The sequence below is a fragment of the Tympanuchus pallidicinctus genome, unplaced genomic scaffold, assembly GCF_026119805.1.
Source record: "Tympanuchus pallidicinctus isolate F22 unplaced genomic scaffold, pur_lepc_1.0 scaffold1, whole genome shotgun sequence".
NCBI lineage: Eukaryota > Metazoa > Chordata > Aves > Galliformes > Phasianidae > Tympanuchus > Tympanuchus pallidicinctus.
The window spans coordinates 78165665-78189679 of NW_026294618.1; the positions used below are offsets into that span (position 1 = coordinate 78165665).

Genomic DNA, 24015 nt, shown 5'->3' on the forward strand with positions numbered 1-24015 from the left:
CAGAATGAGGAAACAGTTGTAATTCCTTTCTGCAGCTATTCAGCGTGGATGCTAACTGTCTTCTTGCGCATCTGCATTTTAGGCTCAGCAGCTGTTATCTGCTTGCATAGAAAAAGTAGATGTTTCTAGCACAGAGGGATATGACTTATTCATCACACAACTGAAGGATGGTTTAAAAAATACCTCACATGAAACAGCAGCAAATCATAAAGTTGCAAAGGTAAGAATTTGTTTCTGTACTAACATGAATTCTTAACTTTAATTTGCTTAGCTACTGTTATTGAAGCATGCAAAATGCTTAACTTAGTGTGATGGTTTTCATTTGCAGAGGACAAAATCTATTATGTGTTCCTTAGTTCCTCAGGGTGAAGTTTGATTTGTTAAGCAAGAAACTAACAAGGCACTGAAATTAAAATTTTGAAGATATTATATTTCCTTGCATTGTGTCTGTATTGTTTTTGTGTCCATTCCTGTATTACTGCTTAAATTGATTGAAATCAAGAAAGATTGCAACAGATGCATTTTCTTTTGCTTCTGAAATCTTTGTGAGCTATTTGTTGTTCAGCAGTCAGAATCTTAAAATATATTTACCTAGGCACTTTTTCTCTCCATTTAGTGGGCAACGGTTACGTTCCACCTTCCTCATCATGTTTTGAAGTCTGTCGCCAGTGCCATTGTAAATGAACTCAAGAAGATAAATCAAAATATTGCTGCCTTACCTGTAGCATCCTCTGTGATGGATAGGTTATCTTACCTCTTACCCAGCGCGCGACCAGAACTTGGTGTGGGACCTGGTCGGTCTGTGGACAGGTACATTGAGATAAAATCAGTGATGAATTTGACCCTTTACTTGGATTAGAATAAGATCCTAAATAATCTTAATTTCTTTGCTGAAGGAAAAAACACGGAATTAATCCTGTTCTGTACCTTGTTGCTATTACACATACAGCTATTAAATTGTTTCAGGTACAGTGTACTGTACCTACTGGTAAATTTAGAGAAACATTTATGGTTGCCAAAAGAGAGTTCTATTTGCAGTGCTGCTTTAGTTCTAGTTGGATGAAGTTGCTTTGGTTTCAGAGAGATACCGGTTGCAGCCCTAAATTTAGTTCTGTAGGTGGTATTGTAACATGTTAGTATGTGTTCACCCACGTTTTACTTTTCGTGATGTTTGATTATTGCTGTGTCTGCACAGTCGAGTGCTCATGACTGATTATTTGAGTTATCAGCTCTACTCAATCTAGTATTTAGTGTAAATTTTACTGAGACAGCAATGTTAAGATGTTCAGAAACCACGTAGCTTTAAGAGCTTATGTAAGCTGCTTTTGAACACAGTGAACAAATTTGTCTATCAGAGTTAGAGCATTCCCACTATGCTACATCATGAAATCAATTCCTTTTCCTTCATGCAGGAAGGAGTTATGCCCATGCTTCCTCTTTTAGAGGATAAAGTTTAGGAAGTTGTTACCTTTGAGTATAAATGCTACTTCTGAACTCTCTAGTCTGCTGCTATGTGTTTGGGATCAGAGAAAATTTACCTCATAGACTGTTGCTTCATCTCTTTCTGATCTTAGTGATGATGTGTAAGTAAGTGAGTAACCTATTGTTTTAACCTTCATAAGCCGACTCGTTAAAATGTTGGCGAATCTTCAAAGTTTATAGATGAGTGCCTTCTTGAAAGTTTCTATATGAATAGTATTTTGAAGCTATGTTAACATTTCTTTCAGTGATTGAATCTCATACTCCACTCCTCAAACCTTCACATTTGACTGTAACTTGCCACATTGTATTTTTGAAAATGGTAAAATATGAAGTTAAGGCAGCCCTTACAGCGTGTTGCAAGAATAGTTTACTTCCTTCGTAGGAAATGTTTAATATGTCCATTCTCTCTAAAGACAGCAAAAACTTCTGATGCTGGGGGGAAGAAGCAGCAAGATGTGAGGCACTTTTCCATTGAGTAGCAGTAATTCTTCCAGCTGTATGCACCTTTCTGTGCAGGATGGTGAAATGTGGCATGATACTGGAATACGTTTGTTGAGGAAAGAGAAATGATGATAGTTGTGCTGTATTTCAAACTAGAGAATTAATTACTGAGATTAAACAAGGAAAGTGGCAAAAAGAGATGTGTATTTTCCTTGTAGGTGTTGCATTTACGGAGGATTTCAGATTTTGTGGTTTAGTAGTTTATAATTTTCAAGTATTACAGCATGCAGTGAGTAATGTGTCAAGGGGTTCACACTATATTCTCAGTCAAGCTTAAAATATCCCTCTGGGATATTTTTAAACATGAGTATTCATATATGTTCAGTTAGTTAACACCAAAATTTCTGCAGTAGTTGTAAAAGAAACCCCTTCAACAGTTCTATTAGTCTAGGTTCTCAACCCTAAATGCAGAGGAGCTCTGGATGCTTTGCTGCAGTTAGACCAAATAGGCTACATGGGAGCTTACTTAGTTGTTTGCTTTTAAGGCCTGTATGTTGTTGTGCACTGCTTATGTTCTTTTGCTGACACACTTTAGGCCTTCAAGTGTCAGAACTTTGTAATGTTTCTGTGACCTTCATCAATAATGTTAAATATAAGTTACAGGTAACAATCTGTTATTTCTAGCAGTATCTAAATTATTGAAAAATATGTCATAATGAGTTTAATTTTAGTTTGTAGGGGGCTTTTTTTGTCTGTTTTTACGATTCTAGGTGATTCTAGTTTTGGATAATGTAGAATTTTTGCCCGTCTAGGTCTTTGATGTATAGTGAAGCTAACAGGAGAGAGACATTCACTTCATGGCCTCATGTGGGTTATAGGTGGGCACAACCAGATCCTATGGCTCAAGCTGGATTCTACCACCAGGTAAAAGGTTTTGTTGTTTTTAGTATTTGTCTCCTAGGTGAGGGTTTGGAAAAATGCCTTTTGTTTTTTTACTTTTAATCAATTCCTGTAGTGATGCAGAAAGCATAATGGAAAAAAAAAAAAAAAAGAGAAGTCATTCAACTCTTTTTGTGTTGTTTTGTTTTTTTTTTTTAAATTCCTTTCTTTTTTCCATACCTTGAGGTTGCTTATTTTTTGTAAGATCACTAAAAACATTGTTCTAAACTAAGCATGATTATAAGGTAATTATAAATATCAAGTAAATCTCTCAAGTAAAAACAAGTAACTTGGCAGTTAAAGAGTTAGCATCTCCTTTCCTCCTCACTAGATTATTGTGTAAATATCATTAGTTTTTACAATACAAGTATATACAAGTAAAGCAAAAACAAACAAACAAACAAAAAAAAACAACAACTTGACATCAGAGTTTTTTTAATTACTCCTTCCTAGTGTGATTTAAAGAAACTGTAGAGTAACACACAGCAGTCCTAGATCACATTACTAAATTGTTGAGTAGTAAGTAGATACATCCTCAACATTCTAGTGCACTACTCTTTCCTATTTCAATTTTTCATTCTTTGGAATCATTTTTACAATAAAATAATTGTTTATGGAATGGATTTACATAGTGATGGCTAGGCAGTATGTGTCAGGATTTGACATAAGGATTTTACATGCAGCTAAATTCAGCTGAGATTCTGACTTTTTTTTTTTAAAACTTTGTGAGCTTTTTCCATAGAAATAAAAGTCTTAGTGGTAATGCTGTTCACTTGAGTTCTATTTCTGTGTGATTTTTATCCAGTAGTTTGTACAGGCATTGATTCTAGATCTCTTCTATAGAATTGTGGTGTATCATGGTTGGTTTTTCTAATGTGAAATATTGCCCCTTTAAAGTATGTAGTTTGGGGCTTTTAATGCATCTGATGTGATGCTTTCCTATGCCATTAGAAGGAGAGTTACTTAATCACCTAATTAGTGTTTCATGTTGTATAGCTACATGAATTTCAGTTGTTTCGTTTTGTATTTGTAGCCTGCTTCATCAGGAGATGACAGAGCCATGTGCTTTACCTGTAGTGTATGTTTGGTATGCTGGGAGCCTACAGATGAACCTTGGTAAGTTTAATGGTATTTTGAATAGATTTGTCTGTGCTGAAGAGATCACAAATCTTCAGAGGCTAAAATCCATGTACCTTGATAGGATTTCTGGTGTGTTTAGGAATAATTACTGATGAGAATGGATTTCCAGAATGATTCCATGGGACAAATCACAGAATAATTCTTTGTACTTTGTCAAATTTCTGTGTAATAGTAAAACCAAGAAATGTAGTTGGTTTTATTTCTTAAATCTGGTTTTGCTGTTTCTTTTTAGTTATTTTCTGACAAAGGTGATGGCCAACATTTCTTTGTAGGGTTCTGAACTCAGTCTTCTGTATGATTGTGGTATGAACATAAGTTCTTGAACTGAGGAGGCTGTGTAGTATGTATTTGCCTTTTATGTCAAATTCAAGAGCCATTACTAATTTTGTGAGTCAATCAAAATTGTACATAGTGACAGAAATGCAGAACCGTATTTTGGTTTTCAAAGGGTCTTCAGTATAATTATTGTCTTGGCTGTTAATTTATGATCATTATTTGAACAAAATGAATTTCTGGCTTGCCTTTTCTTTTTAGCCTTACCTTTCACAGTTCCTCATCTCTTTTTCCTCATTCGTTTCCAGACATTTTGCAGTAGTGTAATTGCTCTTTGCCATTTCTCTGCTTCTGTCAAATTTAGATGCTTACTGTTTTTTTATGCTTCTAGGTCAGTGTGTTATTCAATTTCAGTTTCTTTGTGGATTTAAAACTAAAGATAGGACACTGTTGCTTCTTACTAAAGCTACTTATAATAATCTAACAATAACGGTAATCTAAAGTATGCCTTTTTTCTTTGTGATATCATAATGGGCTACTGCCTGTAGAATTTTTTATTTTTTTTTTTCAATAAAATGGATGGATTTTTCTAAATGATGGACAGCTTCCTCAGTTTGAATTTGACTATCCATCAAATGATCAAAGACTTTAATCAAGTCTACTATAGAGAAATTGTAGGGAAAGCTGTTTTAGTAACTTCTGAATGATCTTGTATAGCCAACTGCAGAAGCGTTCAGTTTCAGAAATGGTTCACTTTCAGCTTCACTTCATGATGTGAGTTTGTGTAAGATGTGTGTATTTTTGATGTGAGAAATCATTTTTGATATGTCTGTTTTTAATGTGAAAAGGTCTGAACATGAGAGACATTCCCCAAACTGCCCGTTTGTCAAGGGTGAGCACACTCAGAATGTACCTCTTTCAGTCACACTGGCAACAAGTCCAGCACAATTTCCCTGCACAGATGGCACTGACAGAATAGCCTGCTTTGGATCTGGAAGTTGCCCTCATTTTCTAGCTGCCGCGACAAAGCGAGGGAAGATCTGCATATGGGATGTTTCCAAACTTATGAAGGTATACAATATAAAGAATTATTAACTAGTTACTTGTGATTTAAGCATCTTGATATAAGTTAAGGCCTCTTCTGCTTTTTCTTATTTCTCAGGTCCACTTGAAATTTGAGATCAATGCATATGATCCAGCTATTGTGCAACAACTTATGTTATCGGGAGAACAGAGCTCAGGGGTTGACTCAAGGAGACCAACACTAGCATGGCTAGAAGATTCATCTAGCTGCTCAGATATACCAAAATTGGAAGGAGACAGGTATGTCATTTTGTTAAGTTCATGTTTTTTGAAACATGAGATCAGTAAGAGTGTTTTCGTGGAGATAGTTTTTTGTAAATGACTGTGTTCACTCAATTCATTGCTTTTAAAAAAAAAAAAAGTATGTATAAAATGAAAATGAAATGAAAGCCAGTTCCATTTTAGTCCTGTTGTTTCAGTTTTTCATTCTCCACTAATAAAGAAATACCTAATCCCATTGCTATTCTATGCTGGTGTTCTGAAGCTGGAAAAAAGCAAGGAATACAAGTTTGGAAATGCCTTTTCATTTTAATTATGGATTATGTATTTCAGGTTGGAAAATGAAGATTATTTAGATTTCTAGAAAGTGTGTTTTCTCTGATTGCATCTACTTAATTTTTGTTTATGTCAGTCATAAAATAAGTCTTGTGGCTGTGGTAGGAGATATTTTCATTTGTGACTAACTTTTAAATAAGTTAAAGCATATACTGATGCTTAGGAAGTGCCATGCGAGTGTAAGTAGTACTCCTTCATTTACGCTGCTTACAGTATGTTACTAGAAACTCCTTTCTCATTAAAGCTCACACAAAATAATACAGTGATGCTGCTCAAGACTAAGTGTCTTCTGTTCTACTTAATGCATATGAAGCTTGCTATGCATTTCCCACACAAGAGGAGGGTGGATGATAAACAATTGAATTGTTGCTCTTGTCTGATGAAATAAAGGTTGATCAGGTTTGAGTCAAAAGAAAAGACTTTTATCTTGGGCCAGAGGAGAAGGTGTCCAGTTTGTTTAAATGTGGGGATCTATCTTGGTACTGGGAGTTATTAAATCCAAAGGTACGAAGACACTACTGTTCTTTCTGTATTTAAAGGTCCTGTAATAGGAAATTGTTTCTCCTATTAGAAAAGCCAAATGTGTAAAGCTTTGTATATTGTTAGAACTACTGAACAACCTGTTTCTCATGAAGAATGATCTTGAACAGAATCTGCCTTTATGAAAACACGACTCATCTGGTAGTATTTTTAAAAGCAACATGAAGATTGTATCTGATTTCCTGAAGGGAGTGTTTTTGCTTGTGTCTTTTGTGCTTATTCTTCTTTTGAAAAATTTAGAACTTATTCAATTATTTTGAACCATGGGAGGATGATGTTGGTAACTGCAGTGTGAGAGAGGAAGACATTACACATGACTGGAACAGGACTATCCTGAATTGTGACAGTGTCTGTGTTAGCTGCAAGATTGTGTTAGTAGAATTGAAAACCAGTCTGACAGCTCCACCTTTCAGAGACTGTTTTGAAGAACTTTAAAAAGGGTGTCATCAGTTTTTAGGAAGCTTTTCCTTCTTAAAGATTTCTGAGAACTGGTTTTCGTTTTCGTTTAATTTATGTCTGAATTGTTGGCAATTCAATAGCAGAATGAGACTAGTTAAAAGCAGAATTTGCTCTACTGGCTCAATGTCTGTTGACAAAATCACTATGATGGCGTCTGTTACGAATTCATCAGTAGATACAGATGGTGACTAAAAAAATACAGGGTAATAGCAAAGATTTGATACTTTTTTTAACTAATTTGATTTATTGAATAATAGGAATGCAAGCAGTGTACATGGTGACATTTATACATATGGTTGGGTTTTTTTTTTTTTCAGTGATGACCTATTGGATGATTCAGACAGTGAAGAGCATTCCAGATCAGAATCTGTAACAGGTAGGTTATATTTGATCCATGTATTATGTAGAGGTCAGGAAGGAAACTGTTGTTCTTAGGCTCTTAAACCCTGTCCAAAGCAGAGAATATTGTATTCATGGTATTAGGAGGAAAAAAGAAAAAAAATTGACCTAGAAAGCAGTGGCAATAGTTGTCATTCATGTGGTGGAAAGAGTACACATAAGAGAAAAGAAAAACTGTTAAAGAAACTTACTGAGAAAAAGAACAAGTGACAGCTGTGAAAAGCCCTTTAAATTCAGGGGATTGTTAGAGAGAGTTCCGTATCTAATTTCCTTCTGTATATGGTCTTTGATAAAAATTAGCTTTTTTCTCTTTCTGAACAAAGGTTTCAGATGTAAGCAGAACAGTGCTATGTGTAGTATTTCTGTGTTTAAGCAGAAATTTTTATGAGACGGAAGATTTACGTGCTTGCTTTTCATAATCAGTTTGCTCCTCTGAATTGAGAGCAACAGGGGAGGAAAAATAGGATGTGCATACACACAAGAGCTCGTGTTGAGGGAATGTTTCTAGGCCTTTTCTATTGTTTCGTGACTGTTAAGTCCTGAACAAACAGAACGTTGGAACATACTGAGTCTGGAGCAGTAACTTTCTCTTAATCATGAGAGTGTGTAACATATGCAATACTGCAATACCTTTTTTGAACATATATTAAAAATTTCTGCTTTAAAGGGCATACATCGCAAAAAGAAACCATGGAAGTCAACCTCGATATAACAGCTCTCAGCATTCTCCAGCAGCCTGAAAAACTTCAGTGGGAAATTGTTGCAAATGTTCTAGAAGACACGGTTAAGGATCTAGAAGAACTTGGGGCAAACCCCTGCTTGGCCAACTGTAAGAGTGAAAAGATGAAGGAAAAACACGTGGAGCAACACAACATTCCCTTTCCTTGTTTATTAGCTGGAGGTCTATTAACATACAAATCACCTGCTACCTCTCCTGTTAGCAGTAACTCTCAGCGGTCACTGGATGGCTTAAGCAGGACTCGAGGTGAGAGTGTCTCAGAACAGGGATCAACTGACAATGAATCCTGCACTATTTCTGAACTGAATTCCCCTCTGGTAAGGAGGACTTTACCTGTATTGCTGCTATACAGCATTAAGGAGTCTGATGAAAGAGGAAAACTTTTTTCACAGGTGAACTTTATAAGTAAAAGTATACATGAAGATGGTTTCACGGTTCCACAGATCATTGAAATGGAGCTGGACAGTCAAGAACAGTTGCTGTTACAGGATCCCCCTGTGACTTATATTCAGCAGTTTGCAGATGCTGCAGCCAACCTAACTTCTCCAGACTCGGACAAGTGGAGCTCCATGGTTCCCAAGCCTGGGACATTGGTTCAGTGCCTGCGTCTGCCAAAGTTTGCAGAGGAGGAGAACCTGTGTGTAGATTCAATCACTCCTTGTGCAGATGGAGTTCATTTATTAGTAGGACTTCGGACTTGTCCTGTCGAATCTCTGAGTGCAATAAATCAAGTAGAGGCCTTGAATAATTTAAATAAATTAAACTCAGCACTATGTAATAGAAGGAAGGGTGAAATAGAATCAAGTCTTGCTGTAGTGAATGGCACAAGTATCGATGTAATCCAACATGAGCCACCAGCAGATGTAACAACTCCTTTAATAATTCAGCCTGAACAGAGAAGTGTTAGTGGTGGATACCTAGTGCTTTATAAAATGAATTATGCCACTAGAATAGTTACTTTAGAGGAGGAACCGGTAAAAATCCAGCATATCAAAGACCCCCAAGACACAATTACCTCAATGATTTTACTCCCACCAGATATATTGGATAATCGAGAGGATGACTGTGAAGAACCTGTAGAGGAAATACAATTAACTTCTAAAAATGGCAGTGGGAGAGAGAGAAGATCTGAGATCTCTACTCTTGGGCACCTGGTAATAACTACTCAGGGAGGATATGTTAAAATACTAGATCTTTCAAACTTTGAAATTCTGGCCAAAGTGGAGCCACCTAAAAAAGAGGGCACTGAGGAACCAGATATGTTTGTCTCGGTGATATACTGTTCGGGCACAGACAGACTATGTGCGTGCACTAAAGGTAAGGCTTTTTTAAAGCTGTTTTCTTAATGTTTATTTCACTGTAGTTGTATTGTAGTATTGGATGTTAGAATACAAATCTCAAAATAGCAATTGGCAAATGCCTTTTAATTTATATGCTGTTTACTTTTGTAGTAGAGAGCATGGGTTGATTCCTTCTCCCAAATGTGGATTTTAATCTCTAAAATGAGAATTACTTTTGGTTATGTCCAGTATATTGGTGAACTTCTTGCTGTAGTGTCACAGATTTGCTTAAATCCCAGACAGAAAAAAATCCCCAAAGTAATTCTTATGTGTAACTATTTCTATACTAGATTTCTCTGTTTCAGAATAATGTCTTCTGTATATAATTGTAGATACTCGAGAGAGCAGAGAAGGTGATGCTTTTGTACCTTCACCAGTTACCAGTTAAGATTATTTACTTTCTCACAGGACTGCTGGTTCTGCTTAGGCCTTTTTGTAATTGGGATTACTCTGCCTTGACTGTGAGAGCTAGACCATCCATCCAACATTGTTAAATATTTTTTAAGAAACACAGTGTTTTTCTGTTCATATTTGACAGTTCAGGCACTTCTATTGCTATAGTTTTTCTGAGAAATCAGGTCCAAAGCCATAAAAAATACCTAGTTTAGTAGTCTGAGTTCCAGGATTTTATACCAGATGCACTGAAGCTTTGGAGTCCGAGTGTTTTATGCTGAAATTTGAGGCTTTTTAAGGAATGAATGTAGCTTAAATGTGTTTTATATAACTGTACTGCATAAAATCCAGAAAAACGAAAAGAAAAAGCAAATGAGAAAGCTTTACTAGTGATACAACCTTTTTGTTGTATTATTTGCTCTACATTTGCATAGAATTCCCTTAACGTCTGTTGTGTTCAGTCATGGCTATCCTTAATCTTTCTAATGTAAGAAGGTTAAAATTTCTTGCTTATCTGTCAGGTGACTGAGAAGGTGTTTTTCTTAATTATTTATTTCTTAAACACTGTTTTCTTAGACTTCTTCCAAAATCCCTTTGCAGTCTTTGCTCTTCAGTTCTAATTGCTGTGAATATGGTGATCCCTGCAGACTGACAGTGTAATGAGGATTTGTGTTGAGAGGGGAATGGAGCCATTCACTGATTTATTGAATGTTAATCCCAGCAAATAGCTTGCAGTGCAGTGACATAGGTAAAAATATTCAGTAAAACGTTTGGAGCTTCTGTGCACTGGAAATGCTTGAATGCTGTTGAAAAACAGTTTTAGGTACCACAGTATCAGAAAGATAAAACTATTAGAGGGGACTGTGAGGGTGATGAAGGGTCTGGAGGGTGAGATGGACAAAGAGCAGCTGAGACCTCTCAGTTTGCTGAGCCCAGAGCAGAAGAGCTGAGGGAAGGCCTGATGGTGGCTGCAGCTCCTTCACAGGGAGTCGAGGGGCAGCGCTGAGCTCTGCTCTGTGTGACAGCGACAGGGCTGAGGGAACGGCATGGAACTGCACTGGGGGCATGGGAGAGGTCAGGTTGGGGTTTAGGATAAGACTTCACCGGAAGGTGGCCAGGCATTGGCACTGGCTCCCCAGGGCAGATGTGTGGTTTGAATTTTGGGTCATCCTGTGTGAAACCAGGAGTTGGATTTGATTATCCTTGAGGGTCTCTTCCAAATCATGATTTTCTCTGATTTATGAACTCTTCAAGACTAGAGGGTGTGCGGCATATTCTCAGTTGCTCAGATGATGGGAAGAGGCAAAGACATACTTTGAGTTCTCAAAGTTCTGTGTGTAGAATAGTCAACTCTTTCTGTTGCTGGTACTTGTTGACATACTGTCTGTCTTCAGTGTATCATACCATTTTGTCTGTAGGCATCTTTAAGATATAACTGAAGAGAAATGTTTCCTCTGTGTGAATGAGTGTTACAGGCTTTGAGTGTTTATACATAAATATGTTTTAGACCTGCGTCATCCATGTCTGTAATTGGGAATATTTATTCTTATCACAGTTGAAAAACAGTGCATCTAGGTATCAGCCTAAAATGCTTCTGTCTGTTTTGTCAAGGATTGCCTGTAGTTGACCTCTGGGAGGGGATATATTCTTGGTTCCAGTTCTGTCAACGAAAAATATAGACTTTAATCTGTTGGTATTTTATTTTCCTCTCTTCCCTTGGCCAAGTTAGGCTCTGGTTGGTCTCGCACCAGTTCAGTTGGTTATTGTCTTTTTCTAAATCATTCAGAGTTAGAAGCTATGAAAGAAGACCACAAACACTGTATGTAACCACTCTTACAAATCTGTTACACATTAATTTATAAGCGCATTTAGATTTCTCATTTATGTAGTCTTGCCAAGACATTACCTATGGTGTTACGCTGTAAGAGGTTATTTTGGTGTGATTTCTCTTTGAGAGGGAATTAGTGGGTAGTGTTTTTTTTTTCAGACTGACTTTTGATCTTGTCAAAAATGAGTTGTCTGTACTAGTATTTCTTGTTGCAAGCCTGACAGAACTGGATGATGCTTTCACACTTTTGGGAATTAATGCCACTAAATCTTGTGCCTCTCAATTACAGCACATTTCTTGCTCTTGAGTTTGATGGAGAATATTAATCAATTTCAACAGAACACTGAAAACAAAAATAGAAAGAAGCTGCCTACATAGTCCTTGGGTTCTAAATGGGGATGAGGAGGGGCTGAGTTGTTTGCTGCAGCAGAATTAATGCTGGAAATGATCCTAAGAAATCATCTTCAAGTCAGGATCAATTACATTTAGTATTTCAGAGGGAGATCAGCCTATTCTTAGAGTTTTTCAACATGGGTGACATTATCAGTCTGTTCACAAAATTTCTTCTGATAAAACCTATCATTGATAATTTTCTTTTCTGGTTTCATCTGCATAATCTTTGCTGATTGAAATCTGTTGTTGTGTCCTTTGTGGACATGGCAAAGGCTGCTATAGAGAAAAAAAAAAAAAAAAGAAAAAGGCAGATATTGTCTTCTTCCAATGACTTGTTTTCATAAACCAAATATCTCCAATTCTTTAAACTTTCCTGTAGGGCTTTGAAAGAAAAAAACAAAGAAGAAAAACACATCACTGCCTTCCCAAAAGACGTTCTCAAACCAGTCCACATTTCTTGACCCAAAAAGCAGACACAAATGTTATTGAATAGAAGATAATTCCTTAGTAACTGCACTTTGTACGTTCTTTGTGTGCATATACATACTAAGATGTTTGCACTTGTAGGCAGGAAACCGAGTTAGATTTATATTATGACTCACAAGACTCTCTTCTGCAGAACTGCTGGCTAGCTGATTTTTTCTTCGTCCCATAATAGTGCATTTAATTATTTCTTGCTAGAAGTAGTAACTCTCACTTCTCCCTGTTTAATTGCATTCTGTTTTTTTCATAAACCAGGATGGAATTTAACAGCTTAGATTTCCAAGAATAGAGAACATTCTTTTGGAGTGAGGCTTTTAGTAAGATTTCCTGGGCAAATTTTTGAAGGGTTCTGAACCTAGTAATTTTCAAGCTAATCCTTTCTGTGCTGTCCACTGAAGATACGAGAGGGACTGGAAGTTTAGTGGCAAGTTTCCTGTGGTTCAGCTTAGTTTTTTTTTTAATTCCTGTATCTATTTGAGTATTGTTTGATTCTGTGCTCGTGTTGTGGCAGCTATCAATGATTGTGTCACTAGTCTGAATTCCTTCCAGAATGTAAGATACGTTCAGGTTGTTGAACGCTCCACCAGATTGACTTTGACTCTAGAAGCCTTGTCTCTGGCATGTTCTCTATCTTGTGTCAGTGCTGCTTTCCTGGAGCTGATCACTGTTTTGCTTGGAGGAAGGTTGGGATTTATTTGAATGGATTTATGGTTTTTACATTGTGTTTATATAATCCACCAGGTTCCTGAGTCCAAGCAAAATACAGATTTAAAATATAATTTGGAATTAAATAAGCTATGTTTTGAATGTCTTACCTGTTACTTTCTGGAAGTATAATGATAATATTTTTCCACTTATTCTCCTTGGTGCTCACTGAGTAAGTCAGTGTAAGCTTTTGTATCTTCTTGCTAGTGCAACAGAATCATTTGTCATCTCTGCTAAAAAGTGATAAAAGCAGCATCTTGAGTTAAACTACTACGTATCATGCTCACTACTAGAGCTAGAGAATACCATGTGAGTCAGTGTTAGAGCCTGGTAGTATATGCACTGAGCCAGTAGGAACAAAACAACAAAAGAAATTTGCTCAGGATTTTTAGTGACACTTGACTATAGAAACTAGGTAACTGCATCATCAAAAGGGCATCTTTGAATGTTCTATGAGAGTATTTGCTGCTTCTGTGATACAGAAGCAAAGCCACCTGCAGAGTTTCGGGAAGTTTGCATGAGCACTTAATTGTTTTATGGGCTAATCCTGTGTTACTGGTGTTCATGATAAACTTCTTTACAGAAGCTTTTTGAAAACAAATATGAGGAAGTAAGATATCTCAGCACAGAATTTTTTCTTGGAAGCATATGTCTTTGAAGAATGCAGGAATCTGCTGCATGGATAAAAGTGTAAGGCAGTTTTTTGCTTGCTGTTAATTAACAGTACTCTGCTGTAGTGACAGAAGCCTCTTTGAAAATGATCGAATCCAGAATTATTTCTTTTGTTTAAAACAAAACAGAATAAACCAAACCAACTACAGAATAAGAGAACCTTGACACAACTCCCTTAGAAAAACCCACAGCCTTCCTAAGTTGTTCAGCCTTTCTCCTGCTCTGAGACATAAAATGGCAGATGGCCAAGCCAATCTGTTAACTTTCCTTGCATTACAGTGTGCTTAATTATTTCCAGGACAAGAGATTCTCAGGTTTGTTCACTGAGATCTTTCTGATAAATGATCTTTGAGCTATAAACATAATGGGAAAGAAAGCATGTTTTGATGTACCGACAAATAAAGCTGTTAAGGTCTACATTAAATAATATGTTTCTAAGCCTTGTTATTTAAGAAGGTTGCTAGTTGGTGAGCTATCAAGGAAACAAGCTTTTAAGTATATACTAGAACTATTCTTTCTTTGCTGACTCTTGGCATCTATTACTAATGTACTGTTCTGCAGCAGGGTAAGTGTGTGGGGGCTTCTTACTGGATCTCAGTAGGAAAGGCCCAATAAAATAGTTGTTCTAAGAAGAAAAATAATGAATGTTCTAAGAAAAAAAAATAGTGAATCTTACATCTCTTCAAACACCAGGAAACTGTGTGTTCGTGCAGCATTGCTTGGACTCAGTATGGATTTTCCCATGACATTCTGCACTGATTCTGTGTGTTGAAAGATTTCTTTTTGGTCATCCAAGTTATTGTATTCCTCTTTAAATTCTGTTTTGTTAAAACAACAATTTTATTAAGCCGTTTTTTTGGTCTTACTGAAATACACCATCTCTCTGTGCCTTTCCATCTGTGTGTTTTACTTCCCCACATTCCCTCAGTGTACCTGCCAATTATGCTTTTATTTTGGATTTCATTAGCTATGTTATCTCAAGTTGGTTTGTTTTAGTCTATCTGGATAATTTGCCTATTAAGGTTTTTCATAACAATGTAAGAGCTGAACAGCATTCTGCAGTCAGTTTTCAGAAAAAAGTGTAGAAGGCCTGCCAGGAATTTTCTTTCTATTTAAGTCCTACTTATTAGGATTTTGCAACTACTGTATCTGGTAACACTCTTTCCCCAATGCTATGTAAAATTGAACATTTCTTCTCACTGATTTCTTGATAAATGACAGAATTTGTCTGTGTGCATCACTTGGCGGTGAATTCATTCAAGGCAACTCCCTCAAACAGTTTCAAGTCTCTAGCAAAACATTTTGTCTGTTGAAAGATTTGGAATTACTGTTTTGACTGTTGACCAAATCAGTGTTGTTATTCTAATAGTACAATGCAAAGAGCTCTTTAGGTAGGAGACCTGAGTAGGAAAATAATTTTTTCATTTCTCGGATACTGAACTTTGGAAGGAAATTAATGCAACATGTACCAACAAGGTAGTATGCTGTCAGTTGATGTGATGGAATACTTTCTGTTTAAAGCATAGTTTGAGTTACAGAAAGTGTAACAATGGATATAATTTGAGGTGTCTGCTGGGGCTTGTTTGGTTAATTATCTTTTGTTTTTCTCTCCCCTAATATTTTCTTTCCTTTCATGCTCTTCACAAGTGGAGTTAGTATTTTTGTAGTTCTTCTGCTTTTTTTGTAGCAGTAAAGCAAAATGAAATACCAGATTCAATAATTACAGTAATAACTGTGTAGCACTTTGACAAGAAGGCTGTCTTGTTAGTTGAGTTTAACTGTATGCCTGTCTAAACTTCTTTCATCGACTTTGATGATTTTAGGTGGAGAACTTCATTTCCTTCAGATTGGAGGAACATGTGATGACATAGATGAAACTGATATACTTGTAGATGGATCCCTTTCTAAAAGTGTAGAGCAGTCGTCAGAAGGCATCAAGCCATTATCTAACCCTTCTAGTCCAGGCATTACAGGTAAACGGTTCATGTTTAAATGTGTCTAGCTGTACATTAAGATGTTTGTGTTATTAAAATCAAGTTTCTGAGCCATCTTTAATCTCTTCAGCATTTTTCCGCCTCATAGATGGAAAAAGCAAAAGTAATAATTGTTACAATAAGAGTGAGTTTTCTGCCTGACTCTGAGTCTGTCATCTTGAGTTTCATCACTTTTCTGAAAGAATTGCTTATGTTCTCTCTCAAGCTGGAGGATGTGGTATTGTTGGTAACCTGATTTTGCTCTGACTTTCTTTGCAATGTAGCATGGTTCAGACTTAGTGCTGAGGGTGTGGTATTTGTTTTGTTGGTGCTTTTTTCTTCACAACTAAAACTTTTCTCTATTTTTTTTAACTTGTAAGAGAAAATGTTAAAAATCTGAGAAAATTGATACGATGCATTCCTTACTTTCTGTGAAGTTTTCAACCTCTGTGTCTAAAGAAGACTGTCTTAAGTGCTCCTTTGTAATGTTTGCTTTGTAATGATTTGTCTTCCTGAGATATTTTATTTGTCAGTACTTTTTTGATGAATATCCTGTAAACTTGTTTCTTCAGAACAGGACTTGCATATGGAGACAAAATATTTATCTAGGCCCAATGTCTTTTAGGTTGCATATAGCATTGCATATAACATGCTTGTTTTTCATGTATCCTTCTGTTAAGGTAAACTGAGAGCTTCAAAAACATTCTAATAAACCACCATAAAACAAGTCTGCATTGATAAGGGTGTGCCAAAATAATGTTTTAAACAACTGTTATAAAATGTTAACATTTCATACTAATGCCATGTGCCTGTTGGAATATAAAATTTTCATTTTCTTTACTCTAAGTCCAGAAGTGTGTAAAAAATGTTTTAATTGGCTTTACACAACTTAAAATGTAACTGGCTAGCTTCTTCATTGTGATGGTTCTAGTTGTGTCTCAATGTCCTCATAGCCTTTTTTTTTTTAACTTATCTTCGTGTCACACGTAGCTAACTTTATATATAGCAGTTTGATTTTAATGTAAAAATGTTTATAGGATGTTTTAAGGAGAAATAAATAATCTGTGTAGTAAGTATTTATGTTCTGTAATTATTCAGGAGTTGATCTTTTGGTGGACCAGCCATTTTCCCTTGAAACACTGACATCTCTGGTAGAACTGACCCGTTTTGAGACCTTGACACCACGATTTTCAGCCACTGTCCCTCCCTGTTGGGTTGAAGTCCAGCAAGAACAGCAGCAAAGGAGGCATCCTCAGCATTTGCACCAGCAGCACCATGGAGATGCAGCTCAGCACACTCGAACTTGGAAGCTACAGACAGACAGGTAAGTAGAATAGTGGTTCAAAAAGAATTCTGTGCGTAGATGCTGTCATCACAAATTTTGAGTGACTTCACTGTTTTTAAACTGTGCAAGTTTAAGAACATGCACTTTCATGGAGTCTGTTCCTTATCTTATGGGTTGCAAGGCAACTCTTCATGGCATAGTTATTGTAGTGTATTCATGTATTTTTCTATTTCATGATTATTTTTTATTAGGTGAGTATATTTGTCAGAATTAGATATTCTTCTTTTTCTGTTAGAAAAGAATCCTCTTGCTATTTTTAGCTATTTTTTCAAATTGCTTGCAAATGATGAACCTGGATTTATGTATGTTTCTGTCAAATAAAATTGGTTTATATGTGAGACATTTACTTGAGCCAACAGAGAACCTTTACTGTGCTGAAACTTAGGCAAAATTTTCTTTGATGGAAAGTATGCTGGCACAGTATCTATGCAAAGTTGATTTTTATTTATTTACTTCTTTTTACACTTGGCTTTTGAACTTGGAATTCTTTGGGAGTTACAGAGTATAGCTGTAAGTTGTGTAGTGTGGTGTTTTGGTGGTTGTTTTATTTTTTTTTGTAATGAAAGTGTAGAATACGGTACTGCAAGGTTTTTTGGCTCCAGCTGTTACACATTCATCAAAGTGATGTGCAAGTTTTTGATATTAATGCAGAATCTAAACACCAATAGGCTGAAAACAAAGAAGCCAAAGCACACTAGGGGGACTGGAGGTCATATGTGGAGGGGAAAAAAGATGCATAAATAAGTGAAAGGTAGCGTATGTTCATGGCACGTTTGAGATGGTAAAACAGGCCTGGAAGGTAAGGAGGCAGGCATTCCAGGGCTGACACCTAGAATGAGCTGAATTTGCTTTAACTTAAATATTCATAAGCTGTGGTTAAAAAAGGTTTTGAAAGCTGCTTTTATCTTGTGATTTTGCTTTGCGTAAGTGAAGTATTCTGTTTATGCCAAGTGAAAAGGTTTCCTAGAAAATAACTTCTAGTAATAACTTTATCTAGTGTGTTCAGCAACAGGTGAAAAAGTAAAAAGCTATCAAATAGTTACAAAAAACAAAACATTGAAGGTAATAGCTCTAAATTGGACCATTAGCTTATTAATATTTACTTAATTACAGGAAAAGATTTATACATGCTGCGAAGTAAAATAGGAACGTAGAGAAATAAATATATACCTTTAACAGATGTTAATGACATTTAGACAAATTGCTGTCCATTTGTTTGTAGAATAAAATCTAGATTTTTAAGATTGAGGTTCATAATTCAAGATTGTCTGGGAAAAACTTGTTCACTTCTGGATTATTTTCTTGGTTTATAAAATGAAGTTTCTTTTATCTCTTCCTTGTGTCTTATGCCAGTTCTTATAAAAAAGCAGGATTACAAGGTTAGATGGATGAGTAATGCAATTTGATACAGTAATTCATGTGTTTAATAAATAGCTACAAGGAAATAATTTTGTAGATGTATTTCAGGGAAGCTCACTATGTTACACTTTAAACTTTGTCAGTTATTGTTATTTTTAAAAAGCAACATGAGAAGGAAAATCAAAGAAGCAGAGTGTTTTACCAATGAATAACCATATGAACATCATCAGTGACAAATTGAGCTTAGGTCTTGAGTGAATCTTTTTTGAAAAGAATTCCTTATGTATTTTGTTAATTAGTGACATCTAATCTTCTCAGACTTCATTAGGAGATACTGTATGTATTCATCTTACACAGACATACTTCAAAAATAAGGGAATAAAAGAAAAGTTAGATATTCATGTTTTTCGCAGTGTTCAACCTCTGGAAATGGATGTGCAGCTCCAAGTTCAGTTGTCATGAAAGATGAAACATTGAGGTGCTGGAAAATATTTTGTAGCTGTGAGAATGATGGTAAACTTGCATTTAGAACATAGTCTTTCTTGTGTGTTCTTTTTTAAAATGACACTGTAATATTACAAGGATTTCAGAGAGTTCAGAAACTGATGAAAGGGGAGCTTTTCACTCATACTATAACCAGACTATTCATCGCCACAGGTAAAATCTCTTCAGTACTGGAGATGAATATGGGGCCTTCTTGTAGGGCCGTTATAACATGTATACCTGCTAGATACTTAAAAGTTCCTTTGGAGCATCTATTACTGACTTCTGTCTCAAAAAAAAAAAAAATTGTAAACCATACACAGCTCTAACTTAGTATGACAGTGTGTGTTTTCCAACATACAGTCATAGCAGACCACTGTAAACCAGCCTGCGTGTTACTTTTGCTTCAACTGGATGAACAGATTATTTAGTGTTTCTGAAGGTTTGCTCCTTTGAATGTCTCATTCACTTCATGTTTTGCACAGTTTCTATAGCAATATCCAAACATAACAAAAACAAACAAAAACCTACCTCCACACCTTCTGTTTTGAATAGGGTGTAATATCCTACGAGACCCAGGAAAGGCATGAATGATTCTGACAAGGTTTTAGTATTGTTTTTGGTAAATCTTTTCCCCGGGCTTCTGGAATACATTTTCATTATTTCATTTATCTATTTATACTTGTTAGCTGAAAATTTTTCACTGTTGCTTCTTAAATCAAAACCACAAGCTTTCTTCTGTCCATCTTTCACCACCTCCCAAAGTAAATAATTTTCAGTACTGCTTTTTTTTCTGAAAGCAGGAGGGAACTTCCAAATTCTGTTACTGGTTTTCTGTGAGATCAGCAGTAAATAACTAGAAGCGTATAATGGTGTGCTTTGTACTGTGCTGTGTCTGAATTGCAAATGCTTTTTAAACTTCTTGACTTCTAGTTTCCTCTTGGCCTAGAATTTTTCTACTGCAGCATGAACAGTGCTGCCATTATACCTACTTGATAGTTTGGCAGCCCTGCTTTTCCTGGACAGGCTGTTAATTGCTGCCATTGCAGCAAAGCTCCTGAATTCTCTCTTCTTCATCAAAGGCCTCAAGTGCATCTGGGGCTGCTGAGGTGGAAACAAATGCCTTAAAAGGCAGATGGTTAACTTCTTAAATAGTCATTGAAGAGAAAATTAAACCATTCTCAAATTCTGTGGTTAATTCTAAACTCCCACAATATACAAAATGAGTTTGAAGGACGAATCTGGTTTATTGCGGCAGAAAAAAACTGGATTACTTTACCTATCTGTTGCCTCAGAATTTGCTCATTAGTGTCTTCTGATGATTTAACTTAATGTGTAGATTCATTTTAGGAACACTGTGTTCTTTGAAAGAGAACACCTCTTACATTTTTTAAAAAAATTGTTTACTGATAAATTGATCTGAAAGAGCTATTAACTTAAATAATATGACAATTCACTCACTATTAGTTTATTTGAATTGCTCTTTTCTTCAGTTTGAAGTATTTATTGCAAACCCTTTTGTATCAAGCTGTGAAACTTCTCCTTAGTTTATAATTTCAGTATAAAACAAAATTGGCTTTTAAAGGAAAATGTGACTCATTAAAAGAAAGCTGCACCCATTTTACTCAGCGCAGGGTGTGCATGTGGTAAGAAGCACTTCTCACCCTGTATAAATTACCAAGTATGTGAAATGTATATATATATATATATATTTTGAAACTAATACTTTGAGCTTCCTGGATGTGGCTGTTCTAATGCTGTAAAGCAACACTGTTTAACAGTTAACAGTGCAGAAGACCAACTTACAACGTTGCAAGACAGTTACTATCATGCTTTCATACAGTTCAGCAATTGGAAAATCCTTGTTTAGCATGTTGGGGTTTTTTTTGCTAGAAATGAAACTGATATTTGTAGTAGTACAGAAGCAGTACTGTAGTGAAGATAATGTGGAATCTTCACTACTGTTTTTATTCAGTCATTGACTTGTTCTGTTGCCCTCCTCCCCCCCAGTCAATTGGCTTTTAAATTGTTCTTCACAAAATCAATTTTGAGCAAGGTTGAATTCCTTCTACTTCAGAAAAGAATGTGTATATCAACTAATGTCAAATATTTTCTTCTTTTTTTTTTAAGGAACACGTGCATAGATGGAGAATGCATTAGATAATGCTCCCTAAGTGATCTGAACCTTAATAATTTATCTTTGTTTTCCTTTTTCCTTCGCAGCAATAGCTGGGATGAGCATGTCTTCGAGCTGGTTCTTCCAAAAGCTTGTATGGTTGGACATGTGGACTTCAAATTTGTTTTGAACTCAAACATCACGAACATTCCCCAGATTCAAGTGACTTTGCTGAAAAATAAAGCTCCAGGCTTAGGAAAAGTCAATGGTAAGAAAGGACTTGAGGTGTCTTTTTTTTCTTCAAAATCAGTGTTCTCTCTGAGGTACGTTCGAAGACTTGGTTGAAATTATGTAAATATTTTCATTTTCTACTTATTTTTATTCTGTTTCTCAGGATCGTGTTCACTTTTTTCACTTAACATGTTAGAAAGTAAATTGGGAAAGCAAACTTGATAAACAGTTTCAGAATCCTGATTTTGTAAAAAAAAATCACATAAAAGTGATGGTTCAGAAAGTTTGAACCAAATTCTTATTCTGTGTTGTTTGAATCCTGTAGTCATCAAACAAAAGCAAAATTGCTGTCAATAGTTATTCATACTGAAGGTCAACAGTTGAAACAATTCACGTGTCTTCTGATCTATGCTTTTTAAGAACCATTTAATTGGAAAAAGAACTGTATTTAAGCATTATCAAAATAATATCTTGATGTTCAGTGTGAAAAACAATTATTTTAGCTCATTAAAATTTCAATTCTGAAATCCAATTACTTTGGAGCAATCTTCAGTTGTTTGCTAGGTGGAGACACTTGGATGGTCATTCAAAGAAATATTTTTTAATGTTTACTGCAATTGCAATCTTAATATGAAAAAATGTAGAAAGCTGATACATTTTCAATGAAAACTACTGCTTCCGTTTTTCGTGAGCCTGAAGTAATGTTTATAAATTATGCTATTTTTCATTCTCCAGAAGCAGCAGTAGATAGACAGATCACATTTCCTCTATCTCCAGCTCATAATGTTGAAACTGAGAGAAATGGAAAGCCAGGACTGGTTGAATTCAGTGAAGAAATGCAGTATATGGATGTTGAGGAACCACAGTGTAAGTTTCATTTATCTTGTTATAGTTTATTTAAAATGTAAGCTTGCTTTTTAAAAATTCTACTTTGATTATATACTGGAATTTCTCCATTAATATTACTCAGCCATTTGAGACAGTCTCATTTCTTAATCCTGCTCAGTGATGCCTTTCTCACTGCTGTTTTACTGTAGGAGTTAAAAGTCAAAATAGATGGATAAACTGATTGTGCTGAAGGCTTTTCATGTTTCAAAACAGATTAGTACTTATTTGAATTTAAATACTTTCTTAACTTAAACAATTACTGTATTCCTGAAATATTTTACATGATTTCCATACCTAGTTCTAAAATAATTGTTTTGAGTTCCTTGCTTTTTTAAGAGATTGCTAACTGCAAACCAGGAAAAATAATAAACAGCTTGTTAAGAGTTCATAACCAGTCAGTTACTTTTCAGCCATTATCAGACTTGATCTGCCTATTTTTATAGTCATATGATTTTTTAAAATAATTTTTGTTATTATATATATATATATATAATATGTTATTTTATATATAATATATATTTTATATATATAATATAATATTTATATATTATATATATAAATAATATATATTAATATAACCAGTGGTCTTCCACAAAAGGTGCTAGAAAGACTCAGCAATCAAATTGAATCTGACTGAAGAGAGCTACTAATTCCTAACAGGAAAAATTAATAGTGGGAGTGATTCAGGCTGAGAACTTAGATTCTTTTTGTTGGTCTGTTCATCAGTCTTCCTTACCTTTTATGTGATCAGTGTTATCTAGGGCATGATTCCAAGGCAGATGTTGCACAGGGTAGGGAAAGAGAAATCAAAGGAGAGTTAAAAGAAAAAGTGAAAATGTGGTGAAAAAAGCTGTTTCATGCTTATGAACTGTCGGAAAGATGAGTGAAGGAGGATTTCAGGATGCTATGAGATAGATAAATTGGTCAAATTGATTTTTTTTTAACTTTTTTTTAATAAGACCTAGTGGGGGTTGTGGCTCAGAATGCATTGGTTCATCATTTTATTAGTTGTGTATTTTGTGGTTCTAAGATGGTCAGTGTACATATTGTCATAGAATCACAGAACAGTTTAGGTTGGAAGGGAATCTGAAAGACCACCCTGCTGTGGACTGGGTGGCTGCCTGCTGGATCATTGCCCAAAGCCTCATCAAACCTGGCCACGAACACCTCCAGGGATGGGGGGATTCAAACCATTACCTCTTGTTCTGTCTCTACATTTTGTGATGAAGAGCCTCTTGTAAGACCCCTTTAAATACTGAAAGGTAGCTATAAGGTCTTTCCAGAACCTTCAAATCTATCGGCTAAATAACCACAACTTTCTCAGTCTTTTCTCAAAGGAGAGGTGCTCCAGCTGTCTCTAATCACCTCTTCGGCCCTCCTCTGGAACTGCTGTAACAGATCCACTTGTTTTCTGTGTTTGGGCTCCAGAGTTGATGTGAGGTCTCACAAGAATAGAGAGAATCACCTTCTTTAATGTGCTGGCCATGCTTCTTTAGATGCAGCCCAGGGTATGTTTGGCTTTCTGACCTTCAAGGACACACTGCTGGCTCATGTTGAGCTTTTCACCTACTAGCACTCCGAAGTCCTTCTCCACAGATGTATTATTCATATAACTGAAAGTTATTTGAAAACTGTCAGTTACCTCTGTTGATTTTATTGGAAAATGGCTACAAGTGAACCTAAAGTAGCTTATCATTTTTTCAATGTTCAGTTTATGTGTGTTTAGTGATCTCTTTGACACAGTGTATTTTTAACC

General features: G+C 35.7%; 1 protein-coding gene across 9 annotated transcripts in view; it reads left to right on the top strand.

Moving 5' to 3' along the window:
• BIRC6 (baculoviral IAP repeat containing 6) overlaps positions 1-24015 on the top strand; it is a 181760-nt gene that overhangs the window by 17493 nt on the left and 140252 nt on the right. For all 9 annotated transcript variants that reach the window (XR_008206958.1, XR_008206963.1, XM_052683945.1 and 6 more), the window contains exons 3-14: positions 83-220; positions 617-810; positions 2736-2847; positions 3896-3978; positions 5124-5346; positions 5438-5598; positions 7230-7288; positions 7979-9367; positions 15688-15837; positions 16936-17161; positions 21248-21408; positions 22107-22238. Coding sequence is in view for 7 of the 9 variants with exons in the window: in XM_052683945.1 (XP_052539905.1) it covers positions 83-220; positions 617-810; positions 2736-2847; positions 3896-3978; positions 5124-5346; positions 5438-5598; positions 7230-7288; positions 7979-9367; positions 15688-15837; positions 16936-17161; positions 21248-21408; positions 22107-22238 (3028 nt within the window). In the remaining 2 variants the exon portion in view is untranslated. The remainder of the gene's footprint in view (positions 1-82; positions 221-616; positions 811-2735; positions 2848-3895; positions 3979-5123; positions 5347-5437; positions 5599-7229; positions 7289-7978; positions 9368-15687; positions 15838-16935; positions 17162-21247; positions 21409-22106; positions 22239-24015) is intronic.